We start from the raw sequence: 14,966 nt of genomic DNA, 5'->3' as shown, positions 1-14,966 counted from the left end.
ACCGGACCAACCAGTCCTAGCACTAACCCCATAATGCCAGACGCCAGGCGGAGCAGCCACTAGATTGCCAATTTTAAAGTCTTAGGTATGACCCGGTCGGGGTTCGAACCCACAACCTCTCGATCACGGGGCGGACGCCTTACCACTAGGCCAACCGTGCCGGTCCTACCTTAGCTATTAAATGGTTCTATAGTCCTACCTTAGCTATTAAATGGTTCTATAGTCCTACCTTAGCTATTAAATGGTTCTATAGTCCTACCTTAGCTATTAAATGGTTCTACAGTCCTACCTTAGCTATTAAATGGTTCTATAGTCCTACCTTACCTATTAAATGGTTATATAGTTCTACCTTATTAGCTATTAAATGGTTCTATAGTCCTATCTTACCTATTAAATGGTTCTATAGTCCTACCTTAGCTATTAAATGGTTCTATGGTCCTACCTTAGCTATTAAATGGTTCTATAGTCCTACCAGTCCTTAGCTATTAAATGGTTCTATAGTCCCATGTCAGCTGTAGGTTCTTAATAGTCACACTTTAGCTATCCATTGGTTCTATAGTCCCACTCTAGCTGTAGGTTCTTTAGTCCCACTCCAGCTGTTGGCTCAATAGTCCCATCATAGCCCCTAAATAACAATACGCGATGCAGTTGACACACTGAGCTTTTAAGCTGAAGCAGATTTGGGAAGTCTGGTCCTAATTGAGGCCAAGAGCAGACAGCAGTTCACCACCTCAGGTCAGTCAGCGCTAACAATTAACATCCACTATTAGATTCCAGTGAACATACTGTCTGCTCTCGAATGCTCACCCTGTATAAGTTACGTTCACGACACACAATGAAAGGTTGGAGTGATGCATCAAAAACTGCAAGCTTGTTTGTGAACACACAAATTTGAAAACGCATCCACAGAATAAAGCTAAGGCCTAAAAAAAAAATAGGTGTGGTTACGGTAACCCGACCTACCCTATTTTTAGGGGCCAATCCTATAACTTTTTATTACATTTGTCAAAAAAAAAAACAAAAAAAACAAAAACGAGTGCAAAAAACGCAATGAAAGCGAAAGCGCCCGTGTCGCACACTTATTTCCCTGTCAAGTACCGTACTTTCCGGGTCATAAGGCGCGACTTTTTTCCTCGAGTTCGACCCCTGCGTCTTGTATAACGAAGTGTATGAAATACGAAAAAAATCAAAGAGACCGCTTGAGTACCAGTCAAACAACTTGTGATAATGCATGTTTCAGCTACTAGGTACTGCCCTGCCTTTGATCTGGCCGCACACACAGATTTCCACTCTGTTAAACTCGGTCACTGACCGGTCACTGACCCCGATGCAGGAAGTGTTTCCTCTCTCAGATATGACAGGGGAACCACCTCTCATGGCAAAAACTGGGTCATTGACCCCTGGGAAGAAGGTCGTGTCTTTTAACAAGGCCACCCAGCTATCACAATGCCTTTGGTCACTGACCGGTCACTGACCCCGATGCAGGAAGTGTTTCCTCTCTCAGATATGACAGGGGAACCACCTCTCATGGCAAAAACTGGGTCATTTTGGTGCCCCCCATTGGCCCCCTGCGTCCAATGGGTGACTGGATTACAATTTTTTTTTAAAAAGAAGGGGGTGCGTCTTAGATAACGAAGCCCTTGTCACCCGGAAAGTACGGTAGGTTTAATTTGTACAGAAAAAAAAGTTAAAAAAAAAAAATTGATTGCCTACCTACCTACCCTATTTTTTTTGGCTATGTTACCGTAACCACACCTATTTTTTTTTTTGGCCTAAAGGAAGGTTATTCTCTGCAGGTTATTATTTATGATACAAAAAAGTGTGTGTGTGTGTGTGTGTGTGTGTGTGTGTGTGTGTGTGTGTGTGTGTGTGTGCGTGTGTAGTGACATTGTGCCTGTGTTCAAATATTAGCTAGTGAAGTGTCTCAGCATGGGTGTGTGCGTGTAGGTGTCAGTACATTAGCTAGTGAAGTGTCTCAGCATGGGTGTGTGCGTGTAGGTGTCAGTACATTAGCTAGTGAAGTGTCTCAGCATGGGTGTGTGCATGTAGGTGTCAGTACATTAGCTAGTGAAGTGTCTCAGCATGGGTGTGTGCATGTAGGTGTCAGTACATTAGCTAGTGAAGTGTCTCAGCATGGGTGTGTGCGTGTAGGTGTCAGTACATTAGCTAGTGAAGTGTCTCAGCATGGGTGTGTGCGTGTAGGTGTCAGTACATTAGCTAGTGAAGTGTCTCAGCATGGGTGTGTGCGTGTAGGTGTCAGTACATTATCTACTGAAGTGAAGCGCCTAAACTCAGGTTACTGATCCTAAAGTTAGTACCAGACAGAGAGACCACACAACATGCCAGTGACAGTACACAGAGATGCCAAGAGTTGCATACCTGCCAAAGCTCTCCAGGCTTTGAAAACAGTAAGAGCATTGATCACATGATGCAAGAGTTATAAACAGTCAGACACTAACAGGGAGCATGTGCATAGCAAAAGGCAGAATGTGTGACACATCATACAACAGTGGAAACCCCCTTTTAACACACTAGGTTTTTTCTGTTGAGAAAGGCTGTAAATTGACCTCTGTTAGGCCAACAACAAAAAAAGGTCTGTTTACGGTAACCCGACCGACCCTAGTTTTTTCGCGCGACCCTAGACTTTTTTTTGGCATTTGGGGAAAAAAAAAAAAAATCTTGTTTTTTTGGCACAATAACGTAAAAATATGGGGTTTTTTTTGGGGAAAAAAATAAATAAAAAAATCCCGACCTACCGACCCTATTTTTTGGGCCTATGTTACCGTAAACAGACCTATTTTTTTTTTTGGCCTTATAAGATTCCGTGACCTCCCCCTCCCCCCAGCTCTGATTTTTGTAATATATTTGCTGAGGTCATAAAAAGGGGTTCCACTGTACTTGTAAACCGTAAGCACATACCACTCTTGCATCAATGTACACATATGAAAGTATTATTATTTTCAGTGTGAAGCAAAAGGAACGCATGGAAATTAACAGTTCTCGGAATTAAATGCTATTATGGGAAGCATGAACTTCAAACAAAGGACTCAATCCTTAAAATATGATGTGTTTGGGAAATGCATCCCAGACACTTAGAGTACATTAACAAAGTAACACTCACAGATATGCACTTCCACAGATATCTTTTTTTCAAATGAATTAAATGTATTAAAGCTAAGGATTAGTGTCCTTTACGACAAATGAGGCGAACACAAAATCACTGGTGAATAAAAGAAACAGCAAAATGATCACCAAGATGAAATTTCATTAACTAATTGAAAAGTCGTTGTCTACCTAAATCAGGCATGGGAAACATATTTTATGTACGATAGTCTGAAAATAGTGAACGGTGATTGTTGACTCAAAATCAGCAAAGAGCTGGGTCTTAAAGTAAAATATTTATCTATAATTACACATTAACATGCTTCCCTTTGAAACTTCGAGGTCTTCATTGGGGATTGACGCCCGACCAAAGGTAATTGAAGCCCGACGGAGCGAAGCGACGGAGGGCTTCAATTAGACTTTGGGAGGGCGTCAATCCACGATGAAGACCGAGAAGTTTCAAATGGAAGCGTGTTAATGTTATTGTAATTCAATCTGACGACGATCTCTTTCCTGCTTTCATGCGATGGTAAACAGACAGAATTGGTTCTGTTCTGTTCACACACTACTTTCAGTCCACCTACCTGCAAGGGTCAAGTCCCAAGAAATATGTCTCTGTATTCCTATCGTATCACTCTGCTCCTGTTTTGTTTTCTTTCACACACATTTTCCCTTCTTTTTTGACGGGTTTCTGGACAGCAAACTCTAAAACAAATTCTTTTCATCACAAAAGCGATCTTGGAAGTGACTGACATAGTCCGGAAGAATTCATGCATCAACTTACGTCACGTATTTGATGTCATCACTTCGCATACCTTATGGTCTCGGTATTTTGTTGGCCTTCATATTTCCAACTTGTGAAATGACCCTCAAAGCTAACCGAGACTAGTTGAGGCTGTATCAATGCGCCTCGCCAGCAGGTTGTTAATGGATTTTTTAGCGAGTGGTTATCGACAATTGTAATTCAATCAAGTTTGCGTTTTAATGAAACAGATCCTGTGATTGGTCAGAATGCCCCAACTCATTAAAAATTACCGGTGACTAATTGTCGATAGCCACTCGCTAAAAAATCCATTAACAACCTGCTGGCGAGGCGCATTGATACAACCTCAACTAGTCTCGGTTAGCTTTGAGGGTCATTTTACAAGTAGGAAATATGAAGTACCAACGAAATACCGAGACCATAAGGTATGCGAAGTGATGACGTCGAATACGTGACGTAAGTTGATGCATGAATTCTTTCGGACTACGTCAGTCAATTCCAAAGATCGCTTTTGTGATGAAAAGAAGTTGTTTTGAGTTTGCTGTCCAGAAACCCGTCAAAAAAGATGGGAAAATGTATGTGAAAGAAAACAAAACAGGAGGAGAGTGATACGATAGGAATACAGAGACATATTTCTTGGGACTTGACCCTTGCAGGTAGGTGGACTGAAAGTAGTGTGTGAACAGAACAGAACCAATTCTGTCTGTTTACCATCGCATGAAAGCAGGAAAGAGATCGTCGTCAGATTGAATTACAATAACATTAACACGCTTCCATTTGAAACTTCTCGGTCTTCATCGGGGATTGACGCCCTCCCAAAGTCTAATTGAAGCCCTCCGTCGCTTCGCTCCGTCGGGCTTCAATTACCTTTGGTCGGGCGTCAATCCCCGATGAAGACCTCGAAGTTTCAAATGGAAGCATGTTAATGTGTAATTGTAATTCAATCAAGTTTGCGTTTTAATGAAACAGATCCTGTGATTGGTCAGAATGCCCCAACTCATTAAAAATTACCGGTGACTAATTGTCGATAGCCACTCGCTAAAAAATCCATTAACAACCTGCTGGCGAGGCGCATTGATACCGCCTGACTAGTCTCGGTTAGCTTTGAGGGTCATTTTACAAGTGGGAAATATGAAGGACAACGTAATACCGAGACCATAAGGTATGCGAAGTGATGACGTCGAATACGTGACGTAAGTTGATGCATGAATTCTTCCGGACTACGTCAGTCAATTCCAAAGATCGCTTTTGTGATGAAAGAATTTGTTTTAGAGTTTGGTGTCCAGAAACCCGTCAAAAAAGAAGAGACAATGTGTGTGAAAGAAAACAAAACAGGAGCAGAGTGATACGATAGGAATACAGAGACATATTTCTTGGGACTTGACCCTTGCAGGTAGGTGGACTGAAAGTAGTGTGTGAACAGAACAGAACCAATTCTGTCTGTTTACAACCGCATGAAAGCAGGAAAGAGATCGTCGTCAGATTGAATTACAATAACATTAACATGCTTCCATTTGAAACTTCGAGGTCTTCATCGGGGATTGACGCCCTCCCAAAGTCTAATTGAAGCCCTCCGTCGCTTCGCTCCGTCGGGCTTCAATTAGCTTTTGTCGGGCGTCAATCCCCGATGAAGACCTCGAAGTTTCAAATGGAAGCATGTTAATGTGTAATTAATGACCGGTAATTTTTAATGAGTTGGGGCATTCTGACCAATCACAGGATCTGTTTCATTAAAACGCAAACTTGATTGAATTATAATAATTAATATTAGCTTCGGAGCTCACAAAGAAAGACTCAGGGTACAGACGAAAACCTGAAGATAAGTACTCATAGGTGTGCACGTAGACAATGTTTGGAGATAACACTTGCCGGGTTTGTTCTGGCTGAGGCAGAGTTGTCGCCCCTGACGGTAAGACAGACGCACAGCCGACCAGTTAACACAAACGATCAAAGCCAATAAATAGCTCCAATAGGTGTGTATGTGTATGTCATGCAATTTCCGTTTGAAATTATGCTCCTCTTTTTCAAAATCATACAGTCATCAGAGGTCAAAATTAGCTGCCGATGGCCATGAGTGCAGTGATTGCTGATCACACATGCTTTCCCAAACCAAGCAAACCACTTTGTCAGTGATCACTGCAGCAACAAATCATGCACTCTGACGTGCATATTTTCAAACACAAAAGAGCATTATATTCAGCGGACACACACTTCAGAGCTAATCATTGGCCTTGGGGGGGGGGGGGGGGGTGGGTGGGGGGGGGGGGGGTGGGGTGGGGGGGGGGGGGGGTGTTCTCAGAGCCCTCTAGGTCAAGCGTGTGTGGGGAGCCCTGCTGTGTTATGAAGTGAATGATGTGAGGGCGGCAGGACAGTCACACACCACGATACCAGTGCATGCAACAGCACCTTTACAACAAGACACTCAACCAATCAAATGTGCACCCTTTGCCCGCACCGTGTTTTTGACTCTCCGTCACTAAAAGCAATCCACTTTTTTGTTATCTCGCTAAATAAACTCAGCAACAAAACAAAAAAAAGTATTGTAAGACTTTTTGCACCCCAACTCATTCACTGCCGAAAAGCGTGCCAAAGAGCAACATAAAAATAATAGTTAATAGGGCATAACAAGTTTGCATGAACATTAGTAAAGGTATGAATGATTTAAACTGGGGGTACAAAAAGACTCGCAAATTTCCAAGTGAACATTCTAGTTACAGCACCCTCTTTCGGTTATTTTGAAGTAAAAGTTTGTTGGCTAGTCTCACCTGTTGTGGTCAAAGCTCATGGAACCGTCGTTGACAATGGCCATAATGTAGGGATTGTTGTGCTGTGAGAAAGGCAAACACAACACACAGTGTTAGTGCATTAACAAACAAAAAATACAAAGAGAGAAGAAGAAAATACAGTGGTGCCCCCCCCCCCCCCCCCCCCCATAATCTGCAAAAACCTGTGTAGCTGTTTAACACATGTTACATAGCCACTGGTGAATTAACAGAGAGAAAAATAAAGAAAAACGGTCATATAGGTTTTCGCATCCATGGGAGGTAATCGGAACCGCCCAAACAGGCTGAGCCAGTAGCGCGACATATGTCGTGACAACCAGGTGACAGTATACGTAAAGTAGCGCGACAACCAGCCTAAGGGTTAATTGTTAAAATCAGTGGTTTGAAAACATCAAAAGAAAATGTGCAGTGCCAAAAAGGTGTTTGCAACAGCTAGTAACAAAGTTCTTACTCAAATAAAATCAGTGAACACAAGCGCAAAGGATTTGAAAAACCAAACCCAATGCAAACTAACAACAGATACAGCCAAACCTGCCCTGGCGACCACCCTTCAATAACGACTACCTGCCCAAAACAACCACCCTAAAGGATCTCTTACAAGTTTCTTTCCTATACATATAATTCTCCTTTCCACAGCGATAACCTGTCTATAATGTCCACTTTCGGTCGGTCTCTGGTCGGTCTCTGGGCTGGCCGTTATAGACAGGTTTGACTGTACCAGCCTTCATTTGTCTTCAACTCACACCAATGCTTAGTTGAGTTCAATTAACCGTTTTTCTCATAGGACGCGATGCAAACTTGATTATCATTACAGTGGTACCTGCGATGAAAGGACACCCTTGGGACCAGTTACAAATGTCCCTACATTGGACTTGGAGGCTGCCTCTCATGACAGCTACATTTTGGTCAATATTAACAGCTATTGTGTTTTCACCGGAACCATGCGTCTTTGTTATTGCCAATATGCTTTTGGATATTGGCAAAAATGGCCGACTTCCGTAGCATTATGCTTTGATGATCGGAAGAGACCATCCAATCACAGCCCCCGAATTCCCCCACGTGTCCACCAGAATAGCTATATATGCTACGGAAGTCGGCCATTTTTGCCAATATCCAAAAGCATATTGACAATAACAAAGACGCATGGTTCCGGTTTACCCATCTGTACCACACGATGTTTCAATCGACAACAGCACACACTGACAACTTGAAATTCTTCTCGGGAATGTTTTTCAGCTTTACAAATGTCGATAGCATACCCTTTTCTGCTAACTTCCTGATGAAACAGGACTAAACCAATTATTTTCTGTCCCTAAACACCACAAAATGCCCAAAGTCGAAAGATGTAGTACAAACAGGGGAGTAAAACGGAACAGCCGTTTTTGTGTGCCTGTGTGAGCTAAGTTGCCGACTGACACAAACTTTCGCATTCGGCTTTTCTTATCTCGTAACTCCACACTAAATACCCCAATTCCCCTCTGAAGTATTGATGTTCAACCCATGGCACTAACATTCATGTAGTCGTTTATAACTGAGGTTGAAAAATTCGCTTCATGACGAGACAAGTATAAATGCCATTCACCAAACTGAAAACTTCGCTGCCGTCTGCTCGCGTTGTACGGATTAGCTGTTCTCTTCTCCTCCCCTTGTTGCATCCTAGTTCTTCAGTTGTTTCTAGTTTTCCGTTGATGTTGTGTTTTGGTCTTCTTCATAAGTAGTCTTGTTCAAAATTAAAAAAAACTCAAACTTCTTTTTGTTGCATACGAATGAACTAATTAAAAGCTGTTTAACAGCTGTGTTGTCAAATCGAGTTTTTTTCCAAAGTCAGTGTGGCGCCTGCGCAAAACTAATGCGCATAAGAAACGGCGTAAGTTTGGAACAACAAATCAAGGTCAGAACAGCTATATAATCGCTATTGTATTTTCAGCGTAGCAATAGGGTCCGATATTTAGACTCGAACAAGTATAATGCGACTCGTCGAAAACACAATAGCTGTTAATAATACGATACTGGGACTCCAGAAGGTGTCCACTCATCAGAGGGGCCTCACATCGCAGGTACCGGTGTATCAAAAGAAAAACAAAGATAATTATTATTGTCAAAAGAGATACAAGCTTGGTTATCATTGTAAAAAGGGATATAAGCTTGTTTATCAATGTAAAATGAGATACAAACCTGGTTATCATTATCAAAAGAGTCGAGGAAGACGCCCAGTCCTTTCCACTGATCGTTGCTGCCGAACACGTTGCCTTCAGTTCCCTTCTGCTCTGTGAACCAGATGGCCTGCACACAGCAACACACATCACTTAGCACACACACACACACACACACTGACGTCTTGGGGGCGGGGACATAGCTCAGTTGGTTTGTTTGTTTGTTTAACGCCCAGCCAACCACGAAGGGCCATATCAGGGCGGTGCTGCTTTGACATATAACGTGCGCCACACACAAGACAGAAGTCGCAGCACAGGCTTCATGTCTCACCCAGTCACATTATTCTGACACCGGACCAACCAGTCCTAGCACTAACCCCACAATGCCAGACGCCAGGCGGAGCAGCCACTAGATTGCCAATTTTAAAGTCTTAGGTATGACCCGGCCAGGGTTCGAACCCACGACCTCCCGATCACGGGGCGGACGCCTTACCACTAGGCCAAACGTGCCGGTTAGCTCAGTTGGTAGCACGCTGGCTTTGTAGCTAGTTGGTCGCTATCAGCGTGGGTTCGATCCCCTTGTTTGGCGAGAGATTTATTTCTCGGATTCAACTTTGTGCAGACTCTCTTCGGTGTCTGAACACCCCTGCGCTAGACAAAGATCCCAAGTTCAAAGCGAAAGTCTCAGGGCTTGGAAAACATGAAGACATACGCATGCATCATCGTTCGTCTCCGATTATCATGATCGTATTTCGATACTTTGACAAGACAAACCCAATGTTGGTGTGTCGAAGAAGACAGCCACAGCGTATTACCAATACCTTTCCAATTATAGGCAAACTGGTCAAAGAGGACGTTAAACTCGAATAGTCAGTCACTGACGTCTTCTGTATCTCCTTTCTTCTTGTGTGGCCGCTTTCCCCCCAGACATTTAAGCAGTCACACTTTGTTTTCAGTGGATGCATGCTGGGTATTCTGCATGTTTCTGTGACCAACAAACTCTTACATGGATGACAGGATCTATTCTGTGCATACTTGATCACGCGTTGCATGTTCATATGAAGTGGCTACATCATAAGGCTTTAGCAAGTCTGCACATAAGTTGACCTGGCAGATTGGAACCTTTCCTGCTGAAGCCTTACCCACAAGGTAATTGCATCCAAGCAACACACACAATGGAGACTACGCCATGCTATTTGTGCGCATCCAGTGATGTTGCTTATGTGTGATTCTTGTGTATTTCATACATTCTTGCTAATATCACACACATTTTTTTAATTTAAAGACAGTCACGTACAATGCAAGCAAAATCTGAAGGTCTGGATTTAGCCACTCTATACAGGTTTTATAAAATGGACCAAATATGAATTCAAGCACTTGTTCCAAAGAAGATAAGAAAGATTGAAACTGACTATATAGACAAAGACTATAGACTGTCACTCAATTGGTTTGTTTGTTTTGCCAAATGAAGCACCCTCCCTGGAATCACAACAAAATGAATGTCTGCAAACAGGCACAAATCTGACCGAGCAGACAAACGCATTGCTGAGCCCATGTAAGGAGCATGTTAATAACGTTCAGACTCAACTTTTTGTGTTTTTCTTCCATTCAAAGTAATGTACAAATGTACAACTCCCCCCCCCCCCCCCCCCCCCCATCTTTTTTGAGAGAAAAAATAAGAAGAAAATCAAGATCTCTAACCACTACCAGAAAACACAATTTTTCATTTTTGAATGGTTTCTTCTGCCATCTTTCTGCGTTTGCTGATAAAGGGCGTTTTACCATTAATGATGGGGGAAAATTGACAAAAAGTGCTCAGCTCGAAAACATGTACATTTTTAAAACAATGAAATCCACTCCATAATGTCATCATCACATTGTCAAGCTCTGGTCTATTAGAATGCAATGTGCATGGCAACTTACACAATCCACAAACACCTGCTGTACAACATAGAATTAATCATAATGGCATCAGTTATCTTTACACCTGATCTATCAGCTTCAGTATCACATTGATTTGAACAGTATCATGGAGGTTTTTGTATACCTAATCGAACGAAACCATCTTTTAAATTGAAAGCTGTCGCAGAGCTCAAGCACAGCCTAAGCATCAACACATTCCCACCTGAACGCTCACACACACCCATCTAAAGTGATTCCGCCCTGATGTACAGTAGAGGCGAAAGTTAACATTCCACCTTCACCCACCAGTGCCAACTTGTAAATTTGAAAGACCTACCCTTTGTAAGACCTTCAAAAATCAGGACTTAAAAGTTAAAAAGGAGGAAGTCGTAATTTAATATGAGTAAATTTACAGAGGTTATGAACAGAACATCTGAGAAAACAAGGTCTTAAAAGCGAGGGAGTTCCACTGTAATTAATGGATTCCCACCTGAACATGAGCCAGATCAAAAGTAGAGGGGTGAAAACGCTACCAACCTTCAGCAACAATCCTTCAGTGACCCGCACAGCCACCTTTACCCACCACAACTATCAAGTAGGTTTGAAATGCACTCAGAGTTCATAAATGGATACCCACCTGAACGCACCACGCACAGATCAAAAGTAAAGTGGTGAAAATATGACCATTTCATCAGCGCCAATCCTGCCACTACCAGTGAGCTGCGTAATTGACACCTCTATCTAGTAATTTCAATGCGCATTCCGAGCTCAAAACAGCACAAGAATGCACAGATTCCCACCTGAACACACAAGCTTTCAGATCACAAGTGGAGATGAAAACGTTACCATTCCATCAGCGCTGATCCTGCCGCAACCAGTGAGAAGCCCTGACACCTCTATCTAAGAATGTCAATGCATTCAGAGCTCAGACCAGCACAAGAACAAACAAATTCCCACCTGAACACACACACAACTCCATATCATAAGTAGAAATAAAAACGTTACCATTCCATCAGCGCTGATCCTGCCGCGACCAGTGACCTGCACTGCCACCTCTATCTAACAAAGCTATCTAGTAATTTCAATGCGCATTCTGAGCTCAAAACAGCACAAGAATGAACACATTCTAACACGAACAGACGTACACACATGCTTTCAGAACACAAGTTAAGGTAAAAATGTTACCATACCATCAGCGCCAATCCTGATATGACAAGTGAACCGCACTAACACCTCTATCTGTGGGTTATAGAAACACAAAAATACCCAGCATGCTTCCTCCGAAAGCGGCGTATGGCTGCCTAAATGGCGGGGTAAAAACGGTCATACACGTAAAAGCCGTGGGAGTTTCAGCCCATGAACGAACAAACAAAAAAACAAACACCTCTATCTAACAAAACTAATTTCAAAGCGTACTCAGTCTCAGAGCTCAAAACAGCACCGGAACACACACACGCTTTCAGACCATGAGTTGAAGGTGAAAACTTTACCATTCCATCAGCGCCGATTCTGCCGCGACCAGTGACCCGCACAGCAACCTCTATCTGCCAGTTGGGCGCCTGTAGCGGGTTCTTTGACCACACAGCACCTGCACACCAAACACAACTCATGCACATCACAATTGCTCTATGGATAAGCTCAGTCACGCTTAAAAATTTAGATCAGCACTGAGCGGATAGATACAAAAGCTGGCAGTGTGGCTCTGGGCAAATTTGTAATGGCTGTAATAAACACATCTGAAACCCGCTAACCACATACTAACATTAAATCGAAAATAGCTTGGGTATGTAGCATTTAGGAAACTTCTTTCAGGGGAAACATTCCACTGCTACAGCAAAAAATAACTTACTTGAACAATGTTCAGCAACAATCACAGATTGATAATCTCTGAACTGTGTATTATTAATACACACAATCTGGGATGTAAACTTTTTTTGTCAGATGAATAGAACATTTTGCAGAAAGCTGAAACATCCATCTATTACGCTTCTACAGCATATATATGGGTCATTCTCAGAAATGGTGGTCCAGTGAGAGTGAGTAGGGGTGACACATTTGAAATCATGAAAAAGTAAATTAAAATTATTTCTACCACGACTTTTTTCATCTGAATCTATTACTGAGACATTAAAGCATTGTTGTATGTCAATAAAAATGGTTTCTATACGTTGGTGTTGTTTTTGTGTGCTTTTCAATTGCGAAGTTACGGGCTTCGAACAAAAAATTATGAATGTCGTAACGCATTGTATCCGGACTCGACGCGCGAACATCGGACAGCAATGTGCTCCATAACTTTGCCACATCACGGCTATTTTTAGCTCTTTGGCGCACAGGAAGTTCGAACAAGAAAATAGTCCTTTGAAAATTGAATCACAGCCAAATATTCACAGAAAACTCCAGAATCATATCATTTGCTGAAACTCATGGCGTCGTTTGCTGACCTACGTTACGACTGAAGATGGTTTTTACTTAATTGTCGAGCCTGCAAAGCTTTGTCACAAACTTACACACCGCGGATGGCGACAATGTAGTGTCGGAAGGATATCGAGTGCAAACAGTCTCTCAAAGCGCGAAGTTTAGCGGAACAAAGCAGCCAACAAGTTTTCGTATCCTCTGATCGTCGATGTTCGACATTCATCAAGTACTTAAAATGGGTAATCTGAACGCAACAGGAACTTTTAACAAATACAGCAAACTCTGACGAATTGTGTTTTGTGTAGTTATTTTGGGTCAGACGGGTTTTGCCGGCAGGAAAGGCCAAACAGTGCAGATTCATGTCTGTCGCACAGGAACCGAAAGTGGTTCAAGCATTTCGTTTATGTGTTGCGACATTCACCTTAGTTTTGTTCCAAATGTCATTTTTTTACCAATATTAGTTGAAGTCCTTACCTTTCATAACTAGAATGTGTTGGGTAGAACACAAAAATACTGCAGAACTGATAAAAAAAATGCACAAAGGATTGAAGGCTTAGGTGGTTTAAAGTTGGAATTTGGTTTCCATGTTACAACATTCATCACGTAAATACAACACTTGAAAACGTCTCTTATTCAACAACCAATTACTCTTTTTGTCTAATTTTTGCATTATTATGTATAGCAAACAATAGATTTCATAGTAAAAACAATTATTTTGTATTTCTTGACACTTTATTTTTTACTTTGTATGTAACACTTTGGACCACCATTTCTGAGAATGACCCATATCCATCTTTGTTATTCTCTATTTTTCATGTTCTGATGTTTAAATTTGATTTGGCCAACAACAAAAAATAGTCTGTTTACGGTATCCCGACCGACCCTATTTTTTCACGCGACCATACACTTTTTTTTTTGGCATTTGGGAGAAAAAAAAGTCTGTTTTTGGGCAAAATAACTTAAAAATATGTTTTTTTGGAGAAAAGAAAAATACATGTTAAAAAAATCCCGACCTACCGACCCTATTTTTTTGGCCTATGTTACCGTAAACAGACTTTTTTGTGTGGCCTTTCATGACCTTCAAATGGGAGCAATTTAAAGCATAGCAAATGTATAATCCTGTAAATATATATTCCTATAGATCGAGCTTTGAATTGCAAAAACGTATCTATCTATCTCAAACACAACCCTCCCCTTGCCCTGCGACTTCATGTTTTTGCCAACCTTTCTTGCTGCGCAGCGACGGAGTGACTCGTACACCATCCTCCCCAGCAAGGGCATCTGTGGGAACAAATTTACATTGTCACTATAGATATTTCAAACACAGAAAAACCAACAACAGAAAACTGGTAAATGAAAGATATTATTAACATGCACATTTTTTTCTGCAATAAGTTAATTTGGCTGTACAAAATGCTGATGACTATGAGACCGCAGTCTATTACTAGAATTAAGGTGTCTCTTAGTTTCAAATCAGTTACATTTTTACAAAATGCAATGTTTGAATTATTGTCAAAATCATTTCTGTTAACCGTTTGACTGAGTTTAACTAGCAATCAACAGAAGAAATCAATAATATGTCTCAGTTCACAAACAAAACACACTAAGTAAACATAATGTCACTTTAAGTGAGTATATAATGCAACTACGCCTTGACTATGATATGAAGCTGTACATCTCAAACATGTCTCACTTATACAAGTTATAGTTATAAAGTTATAACTTGTTTTAATCTCAACCTGTTTGTTTAATACTGCAGGTTAAAATGCTGTACCTATATATAAATATATATGCTTAATCTCTAATGCATATTTACAAAAACCTGGAGTAACTCAGTGCTAAACAGCA

The 14,966-nt window shown here is 41.5% G+C and overlaps 1 protein-coding gene across 2 annotated transcripts in view; it reads right to left on the bottom strand.

Annotated features, from left to right (window-relative positions):
- LOC138950624 (protein ERGIC-53-like) overlaps nt 1–14,966 on the bottom strand; it is a 44,236-nt gene that overhangs the window by 28,598 nt on the left and 672 nt on the right. The window contains exons 2-6 of one of the 2 annotated variants that reach the window (XM_070322330.1): nt 14,343–14,399; nt 12,194–12,291; nt 8,824–8,931; nt 6,631–6,692; nt 2,380–2,397 (exon numbers count right to left, since the gene is read on the bottom strand). In XM_070322330.1, the coding sequence (XP_070178431.1) occupies nt 2,380–2,397; nt 6,631–6,692; nt 8,824–8,931; nt 12,194–12,291; nt 14,343–14,399 (343 nt within the window). The remainder of the gene's footprint in view (nt 1–2,379; nt 2,398–6,630; nt 6,693–8,823; nt 8,932–12,193; nt 12,292–14,342; nt 14,400–14,966) is intronic. The other variant, XM_070322331.1, reaches the window with a different exon arrangement.

This window comes from Littorina saxatilis, linkage group LG16 (assembly GCF_037325665.1).
Source record: "Littorina saxatilis isolate snail1 linkage group LG16, US_GU_Lsax_2.0, whole genome shotgun sequence".
NCBI lineage: Eukaryota > Metazoa > Mollusca > Gastropoda > Littorinimorpha > Littorinidae > Littorina > Littorina saxatilis.
This window is presented reverse-complemented; position numbering and strand designations above follow the sequence as displayed.